The sequence below is a fragment of the Colobus angolensis genome, unplaced genomic scaffold (assembly GCF_000951035.1).
Source record: "Colobus angolensis palliatus isolate OR3802 unplaced genomic scaffold, Cang.pa_1.0 Scaffold380, whole genome shotgun sequence".
In the NCBI taxonomy this organism is placed as follows: Eukaryota; Metazoa; Chordata; class Mammalia; order Primates; family Cercopithecidae; genus Colobus; species Colobus angolensis.
This window is the reverse complement of record NW_012117155.1, coordinates 1,032,003-1,051,411: the sequence shown is the minus strand read 5'-3', so window position 1 is coordinate 1,051,411 and position 19,409 is coordinate 1,032,003. Positions and strand designations below refer to the sequence as shown.

The following is a 19,409-nucleotide window of genomic DNA, read 5'->3' as shown; positions in this document are numbered from 1 at the left end:
GAGGAAACAGAGGTAGACAGAGGTTAAGCAATTTGATAAAAGTCATCCAGCTAGCAAGTGTGGAGGGCAAGCATATCAATTGCTAGGGTTAATGTGAGGATTATATTAAATAATGTATTTGAAGCCTCTGGTACACAGTAGGTGCAAATAAATGCTCTCTCTTATCTTCCTTTTATCCACATCATTCTACTCATGCCCAGGACAATACTTTGACCTTAGCAGTGCCGTAAGAATTGAAAGTTCAGTATCCTGGAAAGTAGAAAAGAAAAGGGAAGTTAAGTAGTAGTGGAAGGAGGTGTTTGGGATCTCTAACAGAGAGAAACACAAAGAAAGGTGTAATTACATAGGGAAAAACAGGTGCACATGAGGGGAGACAGTTGCTTGGCCACTGAGGGTAGGATAAGGCAGGGTGATAACCATTAAAAGAGGAAAGCCAGGGTACAAGATGAGAATCTCAGAGGAATGGAGTCCAAAAAGACACCTATTTCAGCCCCCCTCCCACTGCATGGTAATTCAATTCTCACTTGGAGATTTTCTGTGACAAGAAACTCAATTTACCAAGGCAGAGGATGTTCTAGCTGTTAGAAAATTGTTCATATTGATTCATTCTAGAGTTTCTATCCACAGGTTCTCCTTCAACCCCTTAAGGTCCTGAAGAATAAGTTTAATTTCCCTTCTATTTGACAGTTCTTCACATATATCAAGACAGTTACCTTGTACCCCTAGGGCAAAACCTTCTGCTTCCTTTAATATTTCCTCATATGACATAGGTTCTAGCCTCTTTACATCCTGGTCCCTCTACTTGTGCAGGTAGATAATTTCTTTCTGCCAAGTCTTAATTGCAGACAATACTTCGGGTGGGTATTCACCACCACTAGGTAGCACAATGACACCTATCTTGCTTTACATGTCAGACTTCCATTGATGCAGCCTAAGAGCATTTATTTATTTTGGCAGCCACAATTCACTGTGGACTCAGATTATTTGTCACCTAAGACCCTTTATCTTGCTCCTATAAGCATCTAAGACACCTCTGCCTCCGGCTGGCTTCACACAGGGTGGGACTCCACATTTACCCTTGTTAGAGTCAGCCCACTGCTCCAGTATTGTATGTGGTTTGTGCTATATAATAGCGTCTCTTCCCCTCCTGGCTTTGTGTCATCTGGACATGTGATGCGAATCTTCTGGATTTTCCTTCAGGACACTGATAAAAGTTCTGATGTCTGGACCTGGGAGAGAGGCTTCTGTCATTCTGAGGGTAACTGGTGTGGTATAGAGGCTTTGAAATAAAAAGTCTGGTTTGAATCATGGCTCTGCCACCTACTGTGTGACCTTTGGCCAGCTAGCTAAATTCTGAGTTTCAGTTTTCTCATCTGTAAAATGGGGCAATAAAAGCTTCCTCGCAGTGTGGTTATAAAGATTAAAGGAGAAAATGCGGGGAAAGTACTTAGCACAGTGTCTGGTACGTAGTAGGTGCTGCTGGAATGTTGACTGACTCCCTGCAATCTTCCTTTCGGTCAACGTGGACTCATTAATCAGCATCTTTAGGTTATGGTTACTTAACCAGTTATTAGCCCAATTAATGATACTAGCATCCATCCCATATTTCTTCATCTTGTCCACGATATCTTGTCAAGTGCTTCCCTTAAGTCCCACTTACCTAGAGTGATCTCTTCAAGAAATGGGGGCAGAGACAAAGTAGCAATAAGATTCCATCAGCGTGTAAACTTAGGAAAAATAGCAAGCTACCGACCGAGTTGGTTGACCTAGAAAACAGTCAGCATTCAGCCCACAAGCACATATTGGGCACTCCGTGCCTGTCAATGAGCCAATGAGCTGGGGATGGGCAATGCTGTTACAAAGATTAAAAAACGCAGTGTCTGTGTTCAAGGAACTTACCAGGCTAGAAGTCTAGAGTCATGGGGGGCCAGTCTGGGTAACAGAATTAGGCCAATTGATTTAATTCCATTTTTTATATATCCAGCCAGCAGATATTTATGGTGCACTTGCTGGGTGCCGGTCCCGCCCCCACCACTCCACCCTACCCCAGCAGGCGCTAAAGGAGAGCTGGCACAATGGATAACGAAAAAGAAGACGCTGTCCTTCTATTCAGGGAGTTTAACATCTGGAAGGGCCGGGATTTCTTTGTGCTAAAGGCCCTCTACAAAGTGCCTGAGATGCAAAAATAAGTCAGTGTCTCTGTTCTCTCAGCAACCGAGTTGCATATCGTTATCAAATTTTTATTTTCTGTAACTGTTTCCTTCCGTCTCGCTCCGTAGACAGCTTTTGGCAGCAGAGAGCGCTGCCGCGGGGCTGGTGTCTACCCCTCAGTAAGTGGTCAAAACCTGGCTACTGGAAGGAAATGCAATGGAATCGCTCCGTGCGCGAGTATTCTCTTTGGAACTAAGGGAATGACAGCTCCAGTGGGACACTTGGAGGTCATGACGAACGCAAAGAACGTGAGAACACTTGCAGTCCTCGGGGTGGAACTACCTTCTAGAAATACTAAGTATTCGTTCTATCGTTTAGACTTGGGCACACCAGGGGTTTTAGGAAGGGTCTGGCACTCAATGTTCCTAAAATTAGTTTCCTAGATGGAGCTGGAGAGAGGGGAGTCAGGAACTGCTGCTTTTCTTCGCAATGCCCCGAGTGGAGGAGAAGGAGGAGGGGTGAGGGCGAGCGGCCAGACGCCAGCCGGCAGGGGACCCAGAGAAGAGGGACATCCCCGGCGACCCCGAGGAGCGCGGCGTGGGCACCGCAGTGGCCGCGGTTAGTGGGAGACCTGAGGCGAAAGGGAGAGGGCAGGGGCGAGGAAACCCAGAGAGCGCGCGCAGATTGGTCCTCTCCTCGGGGCGTGCGCTCCTGTGCGCCAAATGATTGGTGGTAGGAAAGTAGCAGGTAAACCGTCCCCGCCGCCTCGCCATTGGTCCGCGGCCTCTCTAGCCGCCACACAACTGGCCAGCGGGCTGCCGAGCCGCGCGCGGATTGGCTGGGGGCGGCCGCCGGGACCGGCTCCCTTCGGGCGCTCGGATTGGCTGGCGGGAAGAGGCAGGTATCCGGGCTCCGCGGCTCCTCCATTGGTGGGCGGGGAAGGGGGGTTGGGCACAGCGATTGGTGGGCGGGGGGCCGGGCCTGGGCCGGCGGGGAGCGGATTGGTCGGAAAGTAGGTTAGTGGTGCGACATTTAGGGAAGGCAGAAAGTAGGTCAGGGACGGAGGTGCCTGTTTACCCGCGCCGGACTCACCGCCGCCGCCGCCGCCGCGGGATCCGAGTGCGGGCGCGGGCGCGGGCGCTCCCGGCGAGCCACGGTGAGTGTCAGGCCGGCGGCGGCCAGCGGCGCGATCCCGCGCACCCCGTCGGGAGCCGTTAGAACCCTCGCGGGCGCTGCGCCCCTGCCGCCGCCCCGGGGGCAACCCGGCCACCGAAGAACCCTGCCCGACGTGCCCGCTGCCGGCCTTAAAGGGCCCGTGACCGCTCCCTGCCCCCACCCGGGCCGCGGGGAGGCTGCGCCCCTTAAAGGCGCCGCGCCCGTCCGCCCCCATCCTTCTCGCCTGGGCTGCCGTTGCGGGCTAGGGCAGGCAAAGGTCCCACAGGAGCCCTTGAAGGGGCCGAGAAAGTGTCCGCTGGAGTACCCACCGCCCTTCCGCGGGCATCGCTACCTGGCTGGGGGAGGGGGCAGCTAGCTGCCTCTTAAAGGGACAGCTCTGCACTTGAGGGCAGTGAATCGGCTGAGGAGGACTCGTAGATGTATCCCCGGGAGCTTCGGGGATCCCCGAGGGGACCATCCCTGGCGGCTGCCCCCCAAGGGCGTTGGGCGAACGGTGCCGCGTCTGCCCTTCCTCTCCGCTTCACTTCCCTTTCGGGAGCCCGCGAGGCTGGGTGGGGGCGGGGAGGGCGTCTCCGTCGGGCTTGGGGAGTCCAAGTCCGCCCGCCCCTTCGGCCCTGTAGCCAGGGCTGGCGCTGCACCCGGGAATCCCCGGCCGGCACGGGGCCGAACCCAGCCTGCGAACTTTCGTGGGGCCTGTGCCGTCCAGGTCCTAGGCGGCCCGCAAGGATGCCCCGTGGGTCTGTGGGCAGGTGCGCGTCGGCGTGGGGATGTCGCCCGCATCCCGGGTGCGGGCCGGCCTTGGAGTCCCAGAGCTCGGTGGAGGGCGCAGCGAGCCTGGCTCCAGCTCCGAGTTTGACAGATGTCAGTGAAGAAAAGGTTCCCGCTCGGCTATTGCCGGGCGTTGACGTCCCAGAGAGCTCCCCGTTTGCTTGGAAGAAGACGAGGAAGGTAGAGGTGAACGTCGACCTTGTTGGGTGTATGTCAGCCACCCCGAGGGGTCGCGAGAGCCGGCCGCGGGGTGAGCGCAGGTGCCGCCCGGCAGGAGCTGGGGAGGGAAGGGGTGTGCTGGACACCGGCGCCTGCTGTCAGGTTGTCGCCGGCCGGTGAGAGACCCGCTGCCGCCGCGTCCCCCGCACCTCCTGACCCCCTCTCCCCTCTCCGCCTCGGCCCCTTCCCGGTCACCTAGCGTTGTTTTGGCGCTTTGGCGCTTGCAGTCTCTTCTCCCTTCTTCCACCGCTACTCCTCAGCGAGGAATTATTAGCCAAGTTTTCTCACCCAGCTCCCAAAAATCAGATTCCGTATTTGTGAACAAGCTTTTCTTGACACTACCCGTATACCCGTATTTCCAGCATCGTCGTTTTATTAAAAATCCATAAAAGCTGCTCCTTAGATGCATTCATTTCCCACGACACCTGCTTGCTTGTCATTTGTCCTTCTGACATCTGCTGTTGTTCACCTCTTTAATCTATTTTTATATGACTATTATTTTAATTCTTCTAGACTCATTGATATCAAGATCTGTCAATTTGGGTTGGTGGTGTTTTTAATTAATGTACCCATTGAATCATAAGCTTAAAATAATCATTGTTGCTCCTGAGCAGTCTTGAATAATATCATGCTCTCTGTGCTTGCAAGACTTAAAAAAAATCGCCGCTGTTATATTTGATTTCCATATCAAAGGAATTCCAAAATATTTTTGAAAATACAAAATTCGATCTTTCAGTCCATGTTTTGTTACTCAGACCACTTTATTGATAAGTCTTTAAAACAGCTTATAGAACATATTTAGAACGTTTGGAAATTTCCTGGGCAGGATTTGAAATTGCCTGTATCATCTGAAGCTGGGTCTGTAGAAGCGTTTTGGTTTTGATTGTAGGCGTAGCCAGTGAATGATAGCAATTAGTTAAAACTGTAGTTAAATTTGTTTTTTATTCTACCCTCTGAAGAACCAACAGGTCTGGTAGAAAAGCACCAAGGGAGTTAGGAGCTGGACATCCTGGTTCTAGTTTAGGCTTGGGCTCTCGTGGCCTTTCCAGTTATTAAATTTATTAAAAGTTATTAAATGTTTCCGGGTTGTGTTTGCCTCTGATGGAAAGTAAGACAATTGAACTAGGTGATCTCAAAGGTTCCTCTGCTGTAAAGTTCTGTAAGTCTCTAAATATTTAATACATCTGAATTCAGGTTGGTATTTACCTCCTGGCACCTCCAGAATATCTGAGCTGAAGCCCTATTTTCATAAGAAAGTTAAGCAGATAAACAGATGGTGTTTTAAAGGATCCATTTCAAATGATTTATAAAATGATGACTACTCACGAGTTTGTCTGCTATTTGCAGAAGAGGTTTGCATGCCACAGGGCAGGAAAAGGAAGTGGCCGTGTTTTAAGATTTATCCCTTCACACAACAATCTCTGTGGAATTTACATGCTAAAAGATGGACAAGCACCATAGAAAGATTTGGCTGTATTAACAAAATTGCATATGAAAAGGTAAAAAACTAGATAGTTAATATCTGTCTTTGGTGTTAGGGTTATAATATATCTGAGCTTTCTTTGTGATTTCGTCATCAACTCTCACTGTGGTAAGAGAAAGTCAATATTAAATAAACAGTTTCAGCCCCCTGATTACATGCAGTGATTTTAGGAATCATCATGATAACTAAAGTAGTTATTTGCAGGGAAGTAAAATATTCTTCCTAGACCTTGAGGTTTAGTTGGGAGCTAGGGACACAGGCATGTTATCCTTCTCCACAGTCTTTTTTCATTATCACCAGACTCAGATTTATCCCACATACCCACCCTGTGTTTTCTTCTCCCTCATGAAATAAGACCTGCTCTGACTCAACCCCCCTCAGCATCTCTTGCTTACCGCCCAAAATGTCCTGTTTCTCTCCCCATCATCGCCTCTTCTCCTCCCAGTTCAGAGAAAGCAAGTGGACCCCTCCTCTGTTCCTTTTCTTGGCCTCTCACCATGGGCAAGTGCCTGGGCTTAGATGGCAGAAGAATCTATGACTCAGGTTTGGGCTGTGTGGCCTTGGATGTATGCTTGACTCCTTTGACCTCAGGCTTCTCCTCTTGGTGTAATGGCAGTGCCTGCCTCATGGAGTCTATGTGAGGATTAAGGGAGATGGTGCATGTAAAATGCCTGGCACACAGGAAGCCTTTCCTTTGTGCCAGCTGCCATTCCTTCTCACCTCTGCCCGGGTCCTGTCACTAGAATATTATTTGTGCTGTTTGTCCTTAGTCTCCCCCTCCCCACCCTGAAAACCTTAGGCTTGATTTAGGAGAGGAAGGATGGAAGAGGCAGAAACACTTGTGGTGAGCCTGCTGTGTGCCAGGCAATTTACATGTGTCTTTACTTGGTACCCCAGCTTCGTATGCCTCTCTCTTCCCTCCTGCCAGCTTCCCCCACTCTCCCATCCCCTGCTCCATTCTTAGTACCTGCCCTCTGGCTTCTCTCTCTACCACCTTCCTTTATATTTCTTCTCAAAGTTTTCTCCAAAACTTTGTCTTGAGTTCCTGGGGCCCATCTGCCCATCCTTATTCCTGAGTGGTTGTTCTTGGCCCCTTTGCAGTATTTTTTTTTAAAGGGTCTCACTCTTGCCCTGCTGGAGTGCAGTAGTGCAACCATGGCTCACTGCAGCCTCCCAAGTCTCAGGTGATCCTCCTGTCCCAGCCTCCAGAGTAGCTGAGACAACGGGTGAATGCCACCACACCTGGCTAATTTTTGTATTTTTATTAGAGATGGGAGTTTCACCACGTTGCCCAGGCTGGTCTCAAACTCCTGGGCTCAGGTGGCCCACCCGCACCGGCCTCCCAAAGTGCTGGAATTATAGGCATGAGCCACTGTGCTCAGCCTCTTTGAAGCTTTTACCTTACTTGTTTTTTTTGTCCTTTGAAATTCTTTCCTCCCTCAGCCTTTGGGTCATGCTGGTTTCTTGATTCTCTTCTTGCACCCCTGTAAAGATAAATGTCTGTCCTAGCTTCTGCTATTCACACCATCTGTGGCCCGGGATCCCCTCTTTAGCTCTGACCTATGTCTCCTGTGTTCTGCTAGCAAGGCCATTGTGGACATTAATGGCAGCCTGTAACCTGCATTTGTGGCCCTGGAGTTACAGGTTTGCAGACTGCTTGCAAGCACTGTCACAATGAGTCCTCATGATACGCTGGAGCCTACATCCCTTCATTCCCCAAGCTGTCCTAAAAGGCAGTTTGGTTGGGTAGTTTAGCATATAGACTCTGGAGCCACATTTCACATCCTGAGTATTCCCTACTGGCTTTGTGACTTGTGGTCAAGTTTCTTTTACTCTCTATGCCTTGGTGTCCTCATCTGTGAAACTGGGATCATAGTAGCCCCTACATCAAAGAGTTGAGGTGTGGATTAAATGAGTTAAAGCTTTGGAAAAAGCATTGACAAGGGGTGCAACAGGGCCATAAGTGGACAAGGCCATGAGTACTTAGGTCTGCGTGGAATGAGAGTTTGAATTGGGGACTTAACCTCAGAGGGGAGATAAGATTCGATAAGGTTTAGTCATCTTTGCTGCAGGGGAACGTTGAGTACTGGCATATAATGGAGTGTGGTTTTTACCTTAGTACGTGCTGTCCTTTTAAATAGTGTAAACTAATTTTTGTCTAGCCTGGTTAAAGAAAGGATGGCTTGTCTGCCTAATTTAATATTTGGCTAATGCTCTATCCACTGGGTTTTGTGCATGTACTGAATGAAGCATTGGCTTGTAATTATTCCTTCAACCACTGTTTGAAATGTGTGACCTGGGCAAGTTAGTTAGCTTCTCTGAGTGCAAAATAGGAATAACAATTATTATGGTAATAGCTAACATTTATTGCACACTTTCTATATGCCAGCACATATGTGAGTCACCTCTGCTTATTAACTCATTTAGACCCCATAACAACTCCATGAGGCAGGTACTATTATCCTTACTTTACAAATGAGGTGGTTTTATAAACTGTCCAAGGTCACTCAGCTGTTACGGCTTGGGGCAGGATTTGTGCCGGTGGACTCCAGAGTCTGCCCTGTGACACCCTAGTGGATGCCTACTGGGAGGAAACACCCCGTTACATCCCTTACGTCACTCAACCGCACCATGCCAGGAGCCTAGTAGGCCGACAGCAATTGGGAACCAGTGTTATTGTTGACAAACGTGGTATGAGCCTCTTTTAGAGCAGGGCTGGCTGAAACCCTCCGCATAAGGGACGCGGACCTGGATGCTACCTGAGCAGCACCTCCAAGGGCTTGTGAGCATTCTCCTCACATTCTGTTGTGCCTGGCTGTCTCTGGCCTCCTCCTGCCTTCTCTGCAGCATTGCTCTGACCCAGGCTCCCTGTGGCTCAGCCAGGTCCTCCCCAGGCAGCTCCTTGAGTGAGATGAACCTTTTAACATAACTCACTAACCCCACCTCCTAGCCTCATCTAGCCATCTGCAGAGCTCCTCACCACGGAGGGGACCTTTTCAAAGGTCTCTCACCTTTGTGCTTTTCTCCCCGAAGACCAACGTCCACAACCTTGATATATCCACAGCCTTGGGGTGTGTGTGTGTGTGTGTGTGTGTGTGTGTATATATATGTTTTTAATGCCAGTTGTTCCCCAAATACATTTAGATAGTAAGGGACACATTGTTTTATGTCAAGAGCCTGTTACATAAAAATGTGTTATATAATGTTCAAATATATACTGCACAGTGAAATTAGATACCACTTTTTTTTTTTTCAAAGAATAAAAAGATAATAAACACAGGCTGTCCTGAATATAATTAACCTCAGATTTGGGAGGCATGGAAGGACGTGCCCTGCCCTCAGAGCTCTCATCCTGAGCTCTGTCTTTCTTGAGTGCACCAAGAGCAGGACGGATGGGAAGTTGGCCTGAATCTGCCATGGTGTGCTACTGTGAGATGCTCTGGAAATTGTCTTTTTTTTTTGGCGGGGGGTTGGGGATGCCTTCACATCTTGCTCACTTGTATCTTTCTCACGCCTAAGCAGAGGGAAGAAGCTCTTTTTGCCTCCTCATACTTAGACCACCCAGGTCATCTTCTGACCAGTTTTCTGCTCTGCTTACCTCCTTTCAGTCTTCCCACACGACAGGCCAGCTTTGCCTGCTAAGAACAGCCCTGTTGCCAGTGGCATGCAGGTGGCACCCCTGTGTCCAGTCTTCCAGGCTCTCCAGGATCTAGTCCTGTTTCTCCTCCGCAACCCTGCTTCCCCACCCAACCTCCATTCCCAGCCACAGCCCTGTGCCCGAGGTTCAGTTCTCCTTGCCTGTCCGCTGTCCTCCCTAGGCCTCCTGACTTCACACTCTCCCTCTGGCTGGATGGGTCTTTGCTTAAGTTGTTCCCTTGAGGCCTCTCTTCCTTGCCCCTGCCTGCCTTGGATCTCACTTCTCTGTGAAGTACCTCTGATGACATTTGTTCCCTTTGTGTGTGCTCTCCTTTTTACTCTTGATTACCAGCCATTCATTCGTTCAGAAGCAGGGGTATGTCATAATGAGCAAATTACCATATCATACCGAATCAGGATGGCCAGTTCTCTCATTTTTTAATTGTTTCATGGTTAATTATCTGTGCTTACTTCCCACTCTCCAGTTTCACTCAATTACTCTGTCTGTGAAGTTTATTGGATGCATAGCACTGTTCTGGGCACTGAGGATACAGCAGTGAACAAAACAAGGGGCCAGGAGGAGGAGGCAGATGATTAATAGTGAGACACGTTCATACTTTGCTGTGACAAGTGCTGGGAGTGCTAGGATGGCAAGCAAATAGAGTAAAGCAGTAGTGATGAGGTATGGTGGGAGGGAGGGTGCCTTATCTGGATCACAGGGGAGACCTCTCTGATGAGGTGACGTTTGAGCTCAGCTTCAGAAAGATCTGGGTGAAGGTATCCCAGGAAGAGAGAACAGCATGTGTAAAGGCCCTGAGGTTGAAAGGTGCTTGATATTTTTGAGGAAAGTAAAGGCTAGTGTGACTCGATTATGAACTGCTTGTGTACACGTTTTCTGCCTCTTTTATACTCCCTTTAACCCTGAGTCCAGGGTTAGAAAGGCCTTGTAAATACTTGCATACAGAATTATAGCATTTGTCCTTGGTTATATATTATAAAATAGTAATTTACCATACCCTGCTTGGAAGGCTTTTAATAAAACATTATATTGCATATAAACAAATTAAGGGTTTGAAGGGTTTTCTTATAAATGTACTCCTAGCATGTTTCACCAAATATTACTGTTTTAATTGTGTTTAGTGCAGAACTTTAGACCTCAGAATTCTGCTTCATATGCACAGCCATCTTAAAAACAGGTTTTGTTCCAAAAGTTTATTTGTAAGGCACTAGATGGAAACTTGGGATAAATTTTTGTATAGGAAAAAATGAACTAAATAGTGGTTTAGTTCCTAGGCAAGCCCACAAAAGCTATTTAGTGGTGATTGTACCTGAAAACATACTGGTTAGTATCAGCAGTCGACAAGCCCTCTGCTGCTAGACCCTCCTCTCAGTAGCATTGTGCCTCATTTGCTACTAGCGTTCATAGGACCCATTTGCCTCAGTCACTTCTCCTACTGTATTTTCAGTCTGTTAAACTTTTATAGAAGGGATGTTTTACCCCTATATCTCTAAGATTTGGTTTCACGTGTTATAAATTTGACAGTAGTGCAGAGAGTGGGGAAAACTCTGGACTGGGAGCTGGGAGAGGCCTGGGCTCCAGTCTTGGCCCAGCCACTGACTGGCTGAGTATAACTTCGAGTAAGTTATCCTCTTTGAACTTTGATTTCTCAGGTTCTTCTTGGATGAAAAATCCTGTTGTTTTCTCACCATAGCAGGGAAAAATAGATATACTTCATTGTTCAAACCTGCCCTCAAATGGCTGCCTCTGATTTCTTCTTGAAGAAGTATATGGCACTCAGCAATGAGGAACTCAAGCAGTTCCCATGTGTAGAGCTCTGCAGTGACATTCGCAGTAGGAACCTTGATTTTGATCTGCTATCTTTCTTGATGAGTTGAAAGAAATTTTGTCCCAGAACTTTTGGTCCAGATAAGATTTCTGTGTTCTTGGCCAACTTATCTTCCATATAATTATGTAAATTGTTTTTTCTTTTTAACTCTTAGGGATAAAAATGGTGACTCTGGCTTGCCTGCTTATAAAATATACTTATAAGTGCCCTTAGGGAATGGAATGAGTTTGCAGGAGAGAGCAGAGCTGAAAGAGTGTGGGATCAAAAACAACTTTAAATGTTAAATGCAAAGCTATTTTCAGTACCCTGCTGGAAGAAAATTTTTTTTTCAAGGTTTTAGAGGATAGAAGAGGTTTTTGCTCCAAAGAAGAAAGGAACCTAAGGTTTTGCAGTGGTGAAAAGTACCTGATCCTTTAACCAACTACCACCCTCCCTTCCCACCTCTGAGTTTTGTTTTTGACATCATGAGCCACATTTGCCATTTGAGAGGTTTGATATTTAAGTGACGCTAGTGGCAGGGCTCAACTGGCAGTGTTCAAATGACTTAGGTGCAGAGTGCCGTGCTGCAAACTTCCCCAGTGCATTCTAGGGTGAGGAATGCCTCATAGGGAGTGACAGAGCACTTTTAGCACTGCCTCTATTTGGTCAGTCGTGAATGGTGTGTTCTTTTTTATCCTTACTTGAAGGCATAGCAAGGAGTTGGTACAAGAAGCTGTTGCTTCGTAGACTTCACTTTGGAGCTAGAGGGTGGCGTTATACCTAGCCTGCCTTCTTGGATGCTGGAATACCAGCGGCAATGTCATCTCTTTTGTTCTCTGCTATATCCCCAGCAATGAAAACAGTGTCTGTACAAGCAAGTCTCTCAATAAATACTTGTTTATTTATTCAAAAAGTGAATTCAGCTTTGGATAAACCTCTAATTTCCTCCACTCTCTAACAGTGTAGGCTTATGAGGTTGATCTTGCAAGATACTTTGCAGTTTAGGTTACCATTTCTTTTTGACATCTGTGTTTTTCTTATTCTTCAGGTTGGTCGGATATCAGTGTCTTTTACTGCTGATAGTTGTCCTTGCCCTGCTGATGTTCATCTTCTGTTAATTTCAGTTGGCTCCAGGCTGCAGCAAATCTATAGCTGAGCCACATTAACTAAAAGAAAACTTGTTCATATTTATTTAGGCATAGTACTACACATTTATTTATTTAGTCAACAAATATCTGTAAGCCTATATACCAAGAATGTTGCTAGACCCAAAGGAAGAGCAGGAATTGTTGTTGTGACCAAGGAGCCTGCAGTTTCTTTGCCTTGTGGAAGATGTTTGTGAGCATTGTAGAAGAGAGGAGGCTTCATAGAACAGGTCAGGCTTTCACCTGTAAGGATGGTAGGATTTCCATTCACAGACAAGGTGAGGACAGGTATTCCCAGGAAGTGGCTGGCTGGAAACATAGCATAATTAACAGAAGTAGGAATGGACCAGTTTGCATTCATGTACACAGACTTGCCTAAAATGGAAGGTTCTTAAATAATGGTGGGAATTTAAGTTTGGAAGATCACTGAAGGCCCAAACCTGAAGCCATATTAGACATCTAGTGACTTTCCTAAAGTGACAACTGATAAGTGGTAGATCCAGGCTTAAAATAAGGCCATGGGAGCTCTGGACCACTGGCACTGGACTTGGCTGTCTCCCAGCAGTCTCTAGATTCAGGATTTGGGCTTGATTGGGGATTTTCTTTTTCTTTTTCTTTTTTTTTGTAGTGGACACTGAGATTGGGGGTTTTAGAGTCATGAGCTGGAAATGGGCAAGGCTCTATTTAACCCGCTCTTTCATTTTGCAGTTGAGGAAACTCAGTGAGGTTAAGTGGCAATTCGGAGTTTGCCTAGTGAGTCAGAGATTGGTAGGCAATGGAGAACCACTGGAGTTGTTTTATTATGATCATGATTTTAGTGACATGAAATATGTCTCCCTAAAGCATCAATTCAGTGTTTGTGTTCCAGTTGGATTGGAGCAATGAAGGACTAAATGCAGCAGAGACCTGACAGGAGGCTGCTAGATTAATCCAGGCAGGAGAGAGAGGAAGCCAGAACTGGGAATTAATTGTCAATTATGTTAATCAGCATGGCTGTTATCAGTCACCCTTTAGATTTCTAGAGTGCGGTGAACATCTGCCTGTGTGAGTGGCTTTCAAGTGTGTGACTCTGCACTGTACTGTGACCAAGATACCTTAGTTAATGAATTCTCCAGACAGAAAGTGCCATTATGGAAGTCGAATGTTGTAAAACAAATGCCCACATTTTCTGGAAAGAGCACCAGATTAGGAGTCGGATAACCTGCATTTTAGGCTGCTTCTGCTGCTTAATCACCATATAGCCAAAGCAAATCACTTAATGTCTCAAACTGAGCCTGACTCCTTATCTGTGGAACAGGTATAACGATTCTTGTTGAGCCTTTTTCAGTGTATGTGTGATGCTTGTGTGAGCTAAGGAAATAATAGGCATTTTGAAGCTGTAAAGTTGCTTCCTGGCTGCAGGGAGCAGCAGTGCAGTTTTAATAAATAGTGAAGACGTAGTGGCCCTTACAGGAATAGCCTAGGAGAACCAGAAAAAGTTCCCCTACTTCCAGGGCGTGTTTAGGGATCTGGCGCTGTCCACCAGGTGGGTGCTGATGTGCACTATTTTGTTGGATAGGGCCATGTTTTTTTGTTTGTTTGTTTGGTTTGTTTTGTTTTTATTATACTTTAAATTCTAGAGTACGTGTGCACAATGTGCAGGTTTGTTACATAGGTATACATGTACCATGTTGGTTTGCTGCACCCATTAACTTGTCATTTGCATTAGGTGTATCTCCTAATGCTAGCCCTCTCCCAGCCCCCCACACCCTGACAGGTCCCAGGGTGTGATGTTCCCTGCCCTGTGTCCAAGTGTTCTCATTGTTCAATTCCCACCTGTGAGTGAGAACATGCGGTGTTTGGTTTTCTGTCCTTGTGATAGTTTGCGGAGAATGATGGTTTCCAGCTGCATCCATGCCCCTGCAAAGGACATGAACTCATCCTTTTTTATGGCTGCATAGTATTCCATGTTGCATATGTACCACATTTTCTTAGTCCAATCTGTCATTGATGGACATATGGGTTGGTTCCAAGTCTTCGCTATTGTGAATAGTGCCGCAATAAACATACATATGCCTGTGTCTTTATAGTAGCATAATTTATAATCTTTTGGATATATACCCAGTAATGGGATCGCTAGGTCAAATGGTATTTCTAGTTCTAGATCCTTGAGGAATCTCCACACTGTCCTCCACCATGGTTGAACTAGTGTACACTCCCACCAACAGTGTAAAAGTGTTCCTGTTTCTCCACATCCTCTCCAGCATCTGTTGTTTCCTGACTTTTTAATGATTGCTATTCTAACTGGTGTGAGATGGTATCTCATTGTGGTTTTGATTTGCATTTCTCTGATGGCCAGTGATGATGAACATTTTTTCATGTGTCTTTTGGCTGCATAAATGTCTTCTTTTGAGAAGTGTCTGTTCATATCCTTTGGGATAGGGCCATGTTTTAAAGATGATTATGTTTCACCCCATAAGCCTGGGCATGAATGGAAAAGTTAGGCATGGATAGCCATGTGAATCTATTATCTGCAAACACCTTTCAGGATAGTGACAGGCAGCTGTGAACCAGAAAAACAAGTGTCAGAATCTAGCCAACTGGCCAATCTGTCATTCTTGGATGTTTCACCTATCCTGGGGCATTAGGCAGTGATCCAGAGGAACCTTGATTAGCCTGGGGGAACTCATGACTGAGCCAGCATGCTGTCCAGGTAATACCTGGCAGCAAAGCCTGACTGGAGATCTACCAAATCTAATTTTTGCCAGCATTACAAGTATATTTATTATTATTATTATCGTTATTATTATTAATATTAGTGTCTAACCTTTGACTACTTACCGTATGCCAACAACTGTGCTAAGTGGTCCTGTTTTCTAGTTAGAGAGACTGAAACTCAAAGGCGCTTCAGATGATACATGCTAAGTGCGAAAGCAATGATTCAAACTCAAAACAGTCTCACTCCAGTGCCTGGATGCGTAACTGCTATATTCTCCCTTCTCTCTTTTCCTGGTGCCTCAAAATACTTCTTGTCTCTGGTTTTGAGGTTTCTGACTATGTTTTTGGTTGATGGACTGGTTGCCACACAGAGGCTCAGCTCAGCACAGCTCTTTTTTCTTCATAGTTTGTGACGGACGTCCTCCTGATACTCTGGCTGGTGAGAAAATGGATGCCAGTGGTGAATGCGGCAGAAAGACTAACTCTTGCCAGCTAGTGCGTGTAGGTGAATTTTAAAGACAGCAAAAGAAATTTCTCTAGGTCATTTTTTAAAGAGTGGCTGGTAGCTTGTGTTCTGCTTAAAGTTTTTGTGAAGATGTTCATCAAAGTCACCCCATAAAAGCCTTTCCAAATGCTGTGATTCTGATAACAATACCATAGAACATTCCTGTGTAATTCACAAGTAGTTTTTACATACAATTTCTTGTTTGGTCATCATCACAACCCTATGAGACAGGTGTTATGACATTTCTTCTTGTGGACTGGGAAATTGCTTAGAATTTAAGCAACTGTCCAGAGTTCTACAACTGGTCAGTGGCAGAGGCAGCTTTGTGACTTAATTCACTCTCTATTCAGGTTTCATCTTTGCTTTCTCTATTGAAGTTCTTAAATGTTCTGATTCACTGTATTTAGAAGTCAGCAGGGATTATTAAAGTGAACTTCTTTGTGGTATACAGTGTTACTGAATCAGAGTAAATAAAAGGTCACATGATTGGTTGTTGTGTTAGATTTAATTGATGTGTACTCACTTTGTTTGGTACAGAATACACACATATCTTTTGTGGGATATCATTGGTACAACAGCTTTAAAAATCTCAAGGCTTTAATAGATGATAAAACGTGGAGTTTATATGATTTCTTGAAAAAGTTGACCATTGAGTTCTTGGTCAGGAACACAAGCTTCAATTGTAACAGTTTCCATGGAGACATTAGCCTTGGCTTGCATCATTTCAGCTTTCAGTGCCTTTCCTAGGAGTGGAGTGAACTGCTGAAAGAAGAGCACTGGTTGTGGTTGTCACTTACAGCTTTCTCCCCTACTGTTTCTGCTGGAGGTTGATTTGCTTTTCTGGGTCCTCTCAGTTTTTCCTGTGACCTAAGCATAAATTGTCTTTGAGATCCTGGTAATCTCATATTTTAAAAGTTTTCCATGAAAGAAAACTGAATGGAACACTTTTTTTTTCACCCCTTTAAAGTGTTTAATTGGTGGCAAGGGGCTTTGCTCTAGAAGAATGAAGACCCGGTCTCACTCTAGCTTCTTGTATTAGTTGTGATACCAGGTAAGTCCCTCTGTTAAAGAGACCCACAGGCACAATGGCTGAAACCAGGTAGAAGTTTTCTCTCTCATGTGCTAGTCCCGAGTAGATAGTGGTCCAGTCCTAGTATCTTTAACATATGGCTTCCATTTGATGGTTGAAGGTAAAAACTTACCATCTCCCAGAGGAAGGAACCAAGGGGGCACACATCCAGTCATTTTTAAGGGGAAGACCCGGGGGCAGCACATTCTCTTTTTCCAGTGGCCAGAACTTGCAACTACGTATAGTTGCAAAGAAGACTGGGAGATATCTTTAGTTGGGAAGCCGTGAGTCTAGCAAAATCTCTGTTTTTATGGGTGGCGAGGGGAATGAATGAGGGGAACTAGCAGTCTGCTGCGTTGTGGTGGCAATGGAAGGGATAAGTAGAGTTTGAAGCTGTTGTCAGTAGAGTTGGGAAGATGCCTGAGTCAGGGGTGAGAATCTAAGCAGGCACACAGAAACCAGGGCATGTGCAGCCATCTAGAGGTCAGGGCAGCTCTTGGCTCTGAAACTAAGCAGTAGGGGAGCACCCAAGCATGGAAAGGAATATGAATTACCCAAAAGACGTTAGGTTGTCAGTAAAAGGAAATTCACCAATGTGACTGAATCAGTAGAAAGAGCACTTAGACTAGGAGCCAGAAGGCCTAGGTTTGAGTCCAGCCCTTTTACTTCATAACCTGGGGCAAAATACTCCCAAAAATATTTACTTTATTGTTTAGATAATGGCAATAACAGTGATGGCCTTTCCTGCCTCCCAGGCTTAGTGTGAGACCGCAGGGTGAGGAAGTACTGTGTAGACTGCAGCCCATGGAGATGTACACAGTGTCTGCCCAGCCCAGGGCCTGCCAGGGGTGTATTTGTTGAATGAAATGTAAACTATTAAAAGAGTTGGGGAAAATGCGTTATACTAAGGAGATCTTAATCCTGGACAGTCTTCCCTACCAGGCAGAAAGTTTCTGCTCTCCACTGGCCAAGGCCTTGGACATGTGTGTAAAACCAGGTCCCCAATAATCACATGGGCAGATGCCAGCAACTCCTTACTGGGTAGCACATGACACGTAGTATGTCCTTGGCAAGGCCATTTGCTCATTCCTCTGTGTAGGTAACTGAGTGCAACAGAACTCGATGTAAACTACTCATTTTTAAATGATTTGGTCCATGGACAGGTTAGAAGATGAAACCTTCCCAAGGCCACCAAAACTTGATTTCTTGCTTCAAAATAATAAGATGCAGTTATAAAATGCTTCTGTTGATTTGGAAAAAATGTGTGGCTTGTTCAAAACAATATGTATTAATAGAAAATGTAACATAAATAAGAGGATACAAAAAAGTAATGTTTCTATCTTCCGGGCCTAGTATTAGTGATTTTTTTTCCTTTTGGTAGGAAAATGGGGGCTCAGTGGAATAATTAGTCTTGTTTCTTTTTCTTTTAACTTCATGAAGGGTTTGTATTATTCATTTTGTTACTTAAATTGTTTATTTGCTAAGGAAAGCACTTCTTTCTTGGAACTCTGTGGAGTGTTTTTAGATGGACTTTACTGGAAAAAAACAAGAATTGAAATTATATTCACAGTGTACTCTAAACTCTTTTAAAATCTCATGCTTTGATGGAGGAAAATGCACCGAAATATTAATAGTGGTTCTCACCTCATGGAATTAGAGGTGACTTTTATTTTCATCTCCTTCTCTGTGGTTTCCTATTTTTCAACAATGAGTGTGAATTACTTTTTTTTTATTATTATACTCTAAGTTCTAGGGTACATGTGCACAACGTGCAGGTTTGTTACATATGTATATATGTGCCAGGTTGGTGTGCTGCACCCATTAACTCGTCATTTACATTAGGTATTTATCCTAATGCTATCCCTCCCCCCTCCCCCCACCCCACAACAGGCCTCAGTGTGTGATGTTCCCCTTCCTGTGTTCAAGTGTTCTCATTGTTCAATTCCCACCTATGAGTGAGAACATGCGGTGTTTGGTTTTCTGTTCTTGCTATAGTTTGCGGAGAATGATGGTTTCCAGCTGCATCCATGTCCCTGCAAAGGACATGAACTCATCCTTTTTTGTGGCTGCACAGTATTCCATGGTATATATGTGCCACATTTTCTTAATCCAGTCTGTCATTGATGGACATTTGAGTTGGTTCCAAGTCTTTGCCATTGTGAATAGTGCTGCAATAAACATACGTGTGCATGTGTCTTTATAGCAGCATGATTTATAATCCTTTGGGTATACACCCAGTAATGGGATGGCTGGATCAAGTGGTATTTCTAGTTCTAGATCCTTGAGGAATCACCACACTGTCTTCCACAATGGTTGAACTAGTTTACAGTCCCACCAACAGTGTAAAAGTGTTCCTGTTTCTCCACATCCTCTCCAGCACCTGTTGTTTCCTGACTTTTTAATGATCGCCATTCTAACTGGTGTGAGATGGTATCTCGTTGTGGTTTTGATTTTCTTTTCTCTGATGGCGAGTGATGATGAGCATTTTTTCATGTGTCTGTTGGCTTCATAAATGTATTCATTTGAGAAGTGTCTGTTCATATCCTTTGCTCACTTTTTGATGGGATTGCTTGTTTTTTTTTTTCCTGTAAATTTGTTTGAGTTCTTTGTAGATTCTGGATATTAGCCCTTTGTCGGATAAGTAGCTTGCAAAAATTTTCTCCCATTCTGTAGGTTGCCTGTTCACTCTGATGGTAGTTTCTTTTGCTGTGCAGAAGCTCTTTAGTTTAATTAG

The 19,409-nt window shown here is 45.4% G+C and overlaps 2 protein-coding genes across 8 annotated transcripts in view; both read left to right on the top strand.

Moving 5' to 3' along the window:
- Positions 1-2,345: 2,345 nt before the first annotated feature.
- On the top strand, positions 2,346-4,032 carry LOC105520504 (tetra-peptide repeat homeobox protein 1-like). Its single transcript, XM_011954256.1, has 2 exons — positions 2,346-2,590; positions 3,247-4,032. Exons 1-2 carry the CDS (start codon positions 2,412-2,414, stop codon positions 3,680-3,682), a joined length of 615 nt encoding a protein of 204 aa, XP_011809646.1. The 5' UTR covers positions 2,346-2,411; the 3' UTR covers positions 3,683-4,032.
- Positions 3,108-19,409, top strand: part of ARNTL (aryl hydrocarbon receptor nuclear translocator-like) — a 109,111-nt gene continuing 92,809 nt past the window's right edge. For 6 of the 7 annotated variants that reach the window (XM_011954261.1, XM_011954258.1, XM_011954262.1 and 3 more), the window contains exon 1: positions 3,108-3,307. The gene's annotated coding sequence lies outside the window, so the exon portion shown is untranslated. The remainder of the gene's footprint in view (positions 3,308-19,409) is intronic. The other variant, XM_011954257.1, reaches the window with a different exon arrangement.

Bases quoted from the DNA above. Each gene is read 5' to 3' on its own strand.
- LOC105520504 (XM_011954256.1), top strand. From the start codon at position 2,412: ATGACAGCTCCAGTGGGACACTTGGAGGTCATGACGAACGCAAAGAAC. The intron at 2,591-3,246 runs CTAGATGGAGCT...CGGACTCACCGC, and splicing joins ATGTTCCTAAAATTAGTTTC to CGCCGCCGCCGCCGCGGGAT.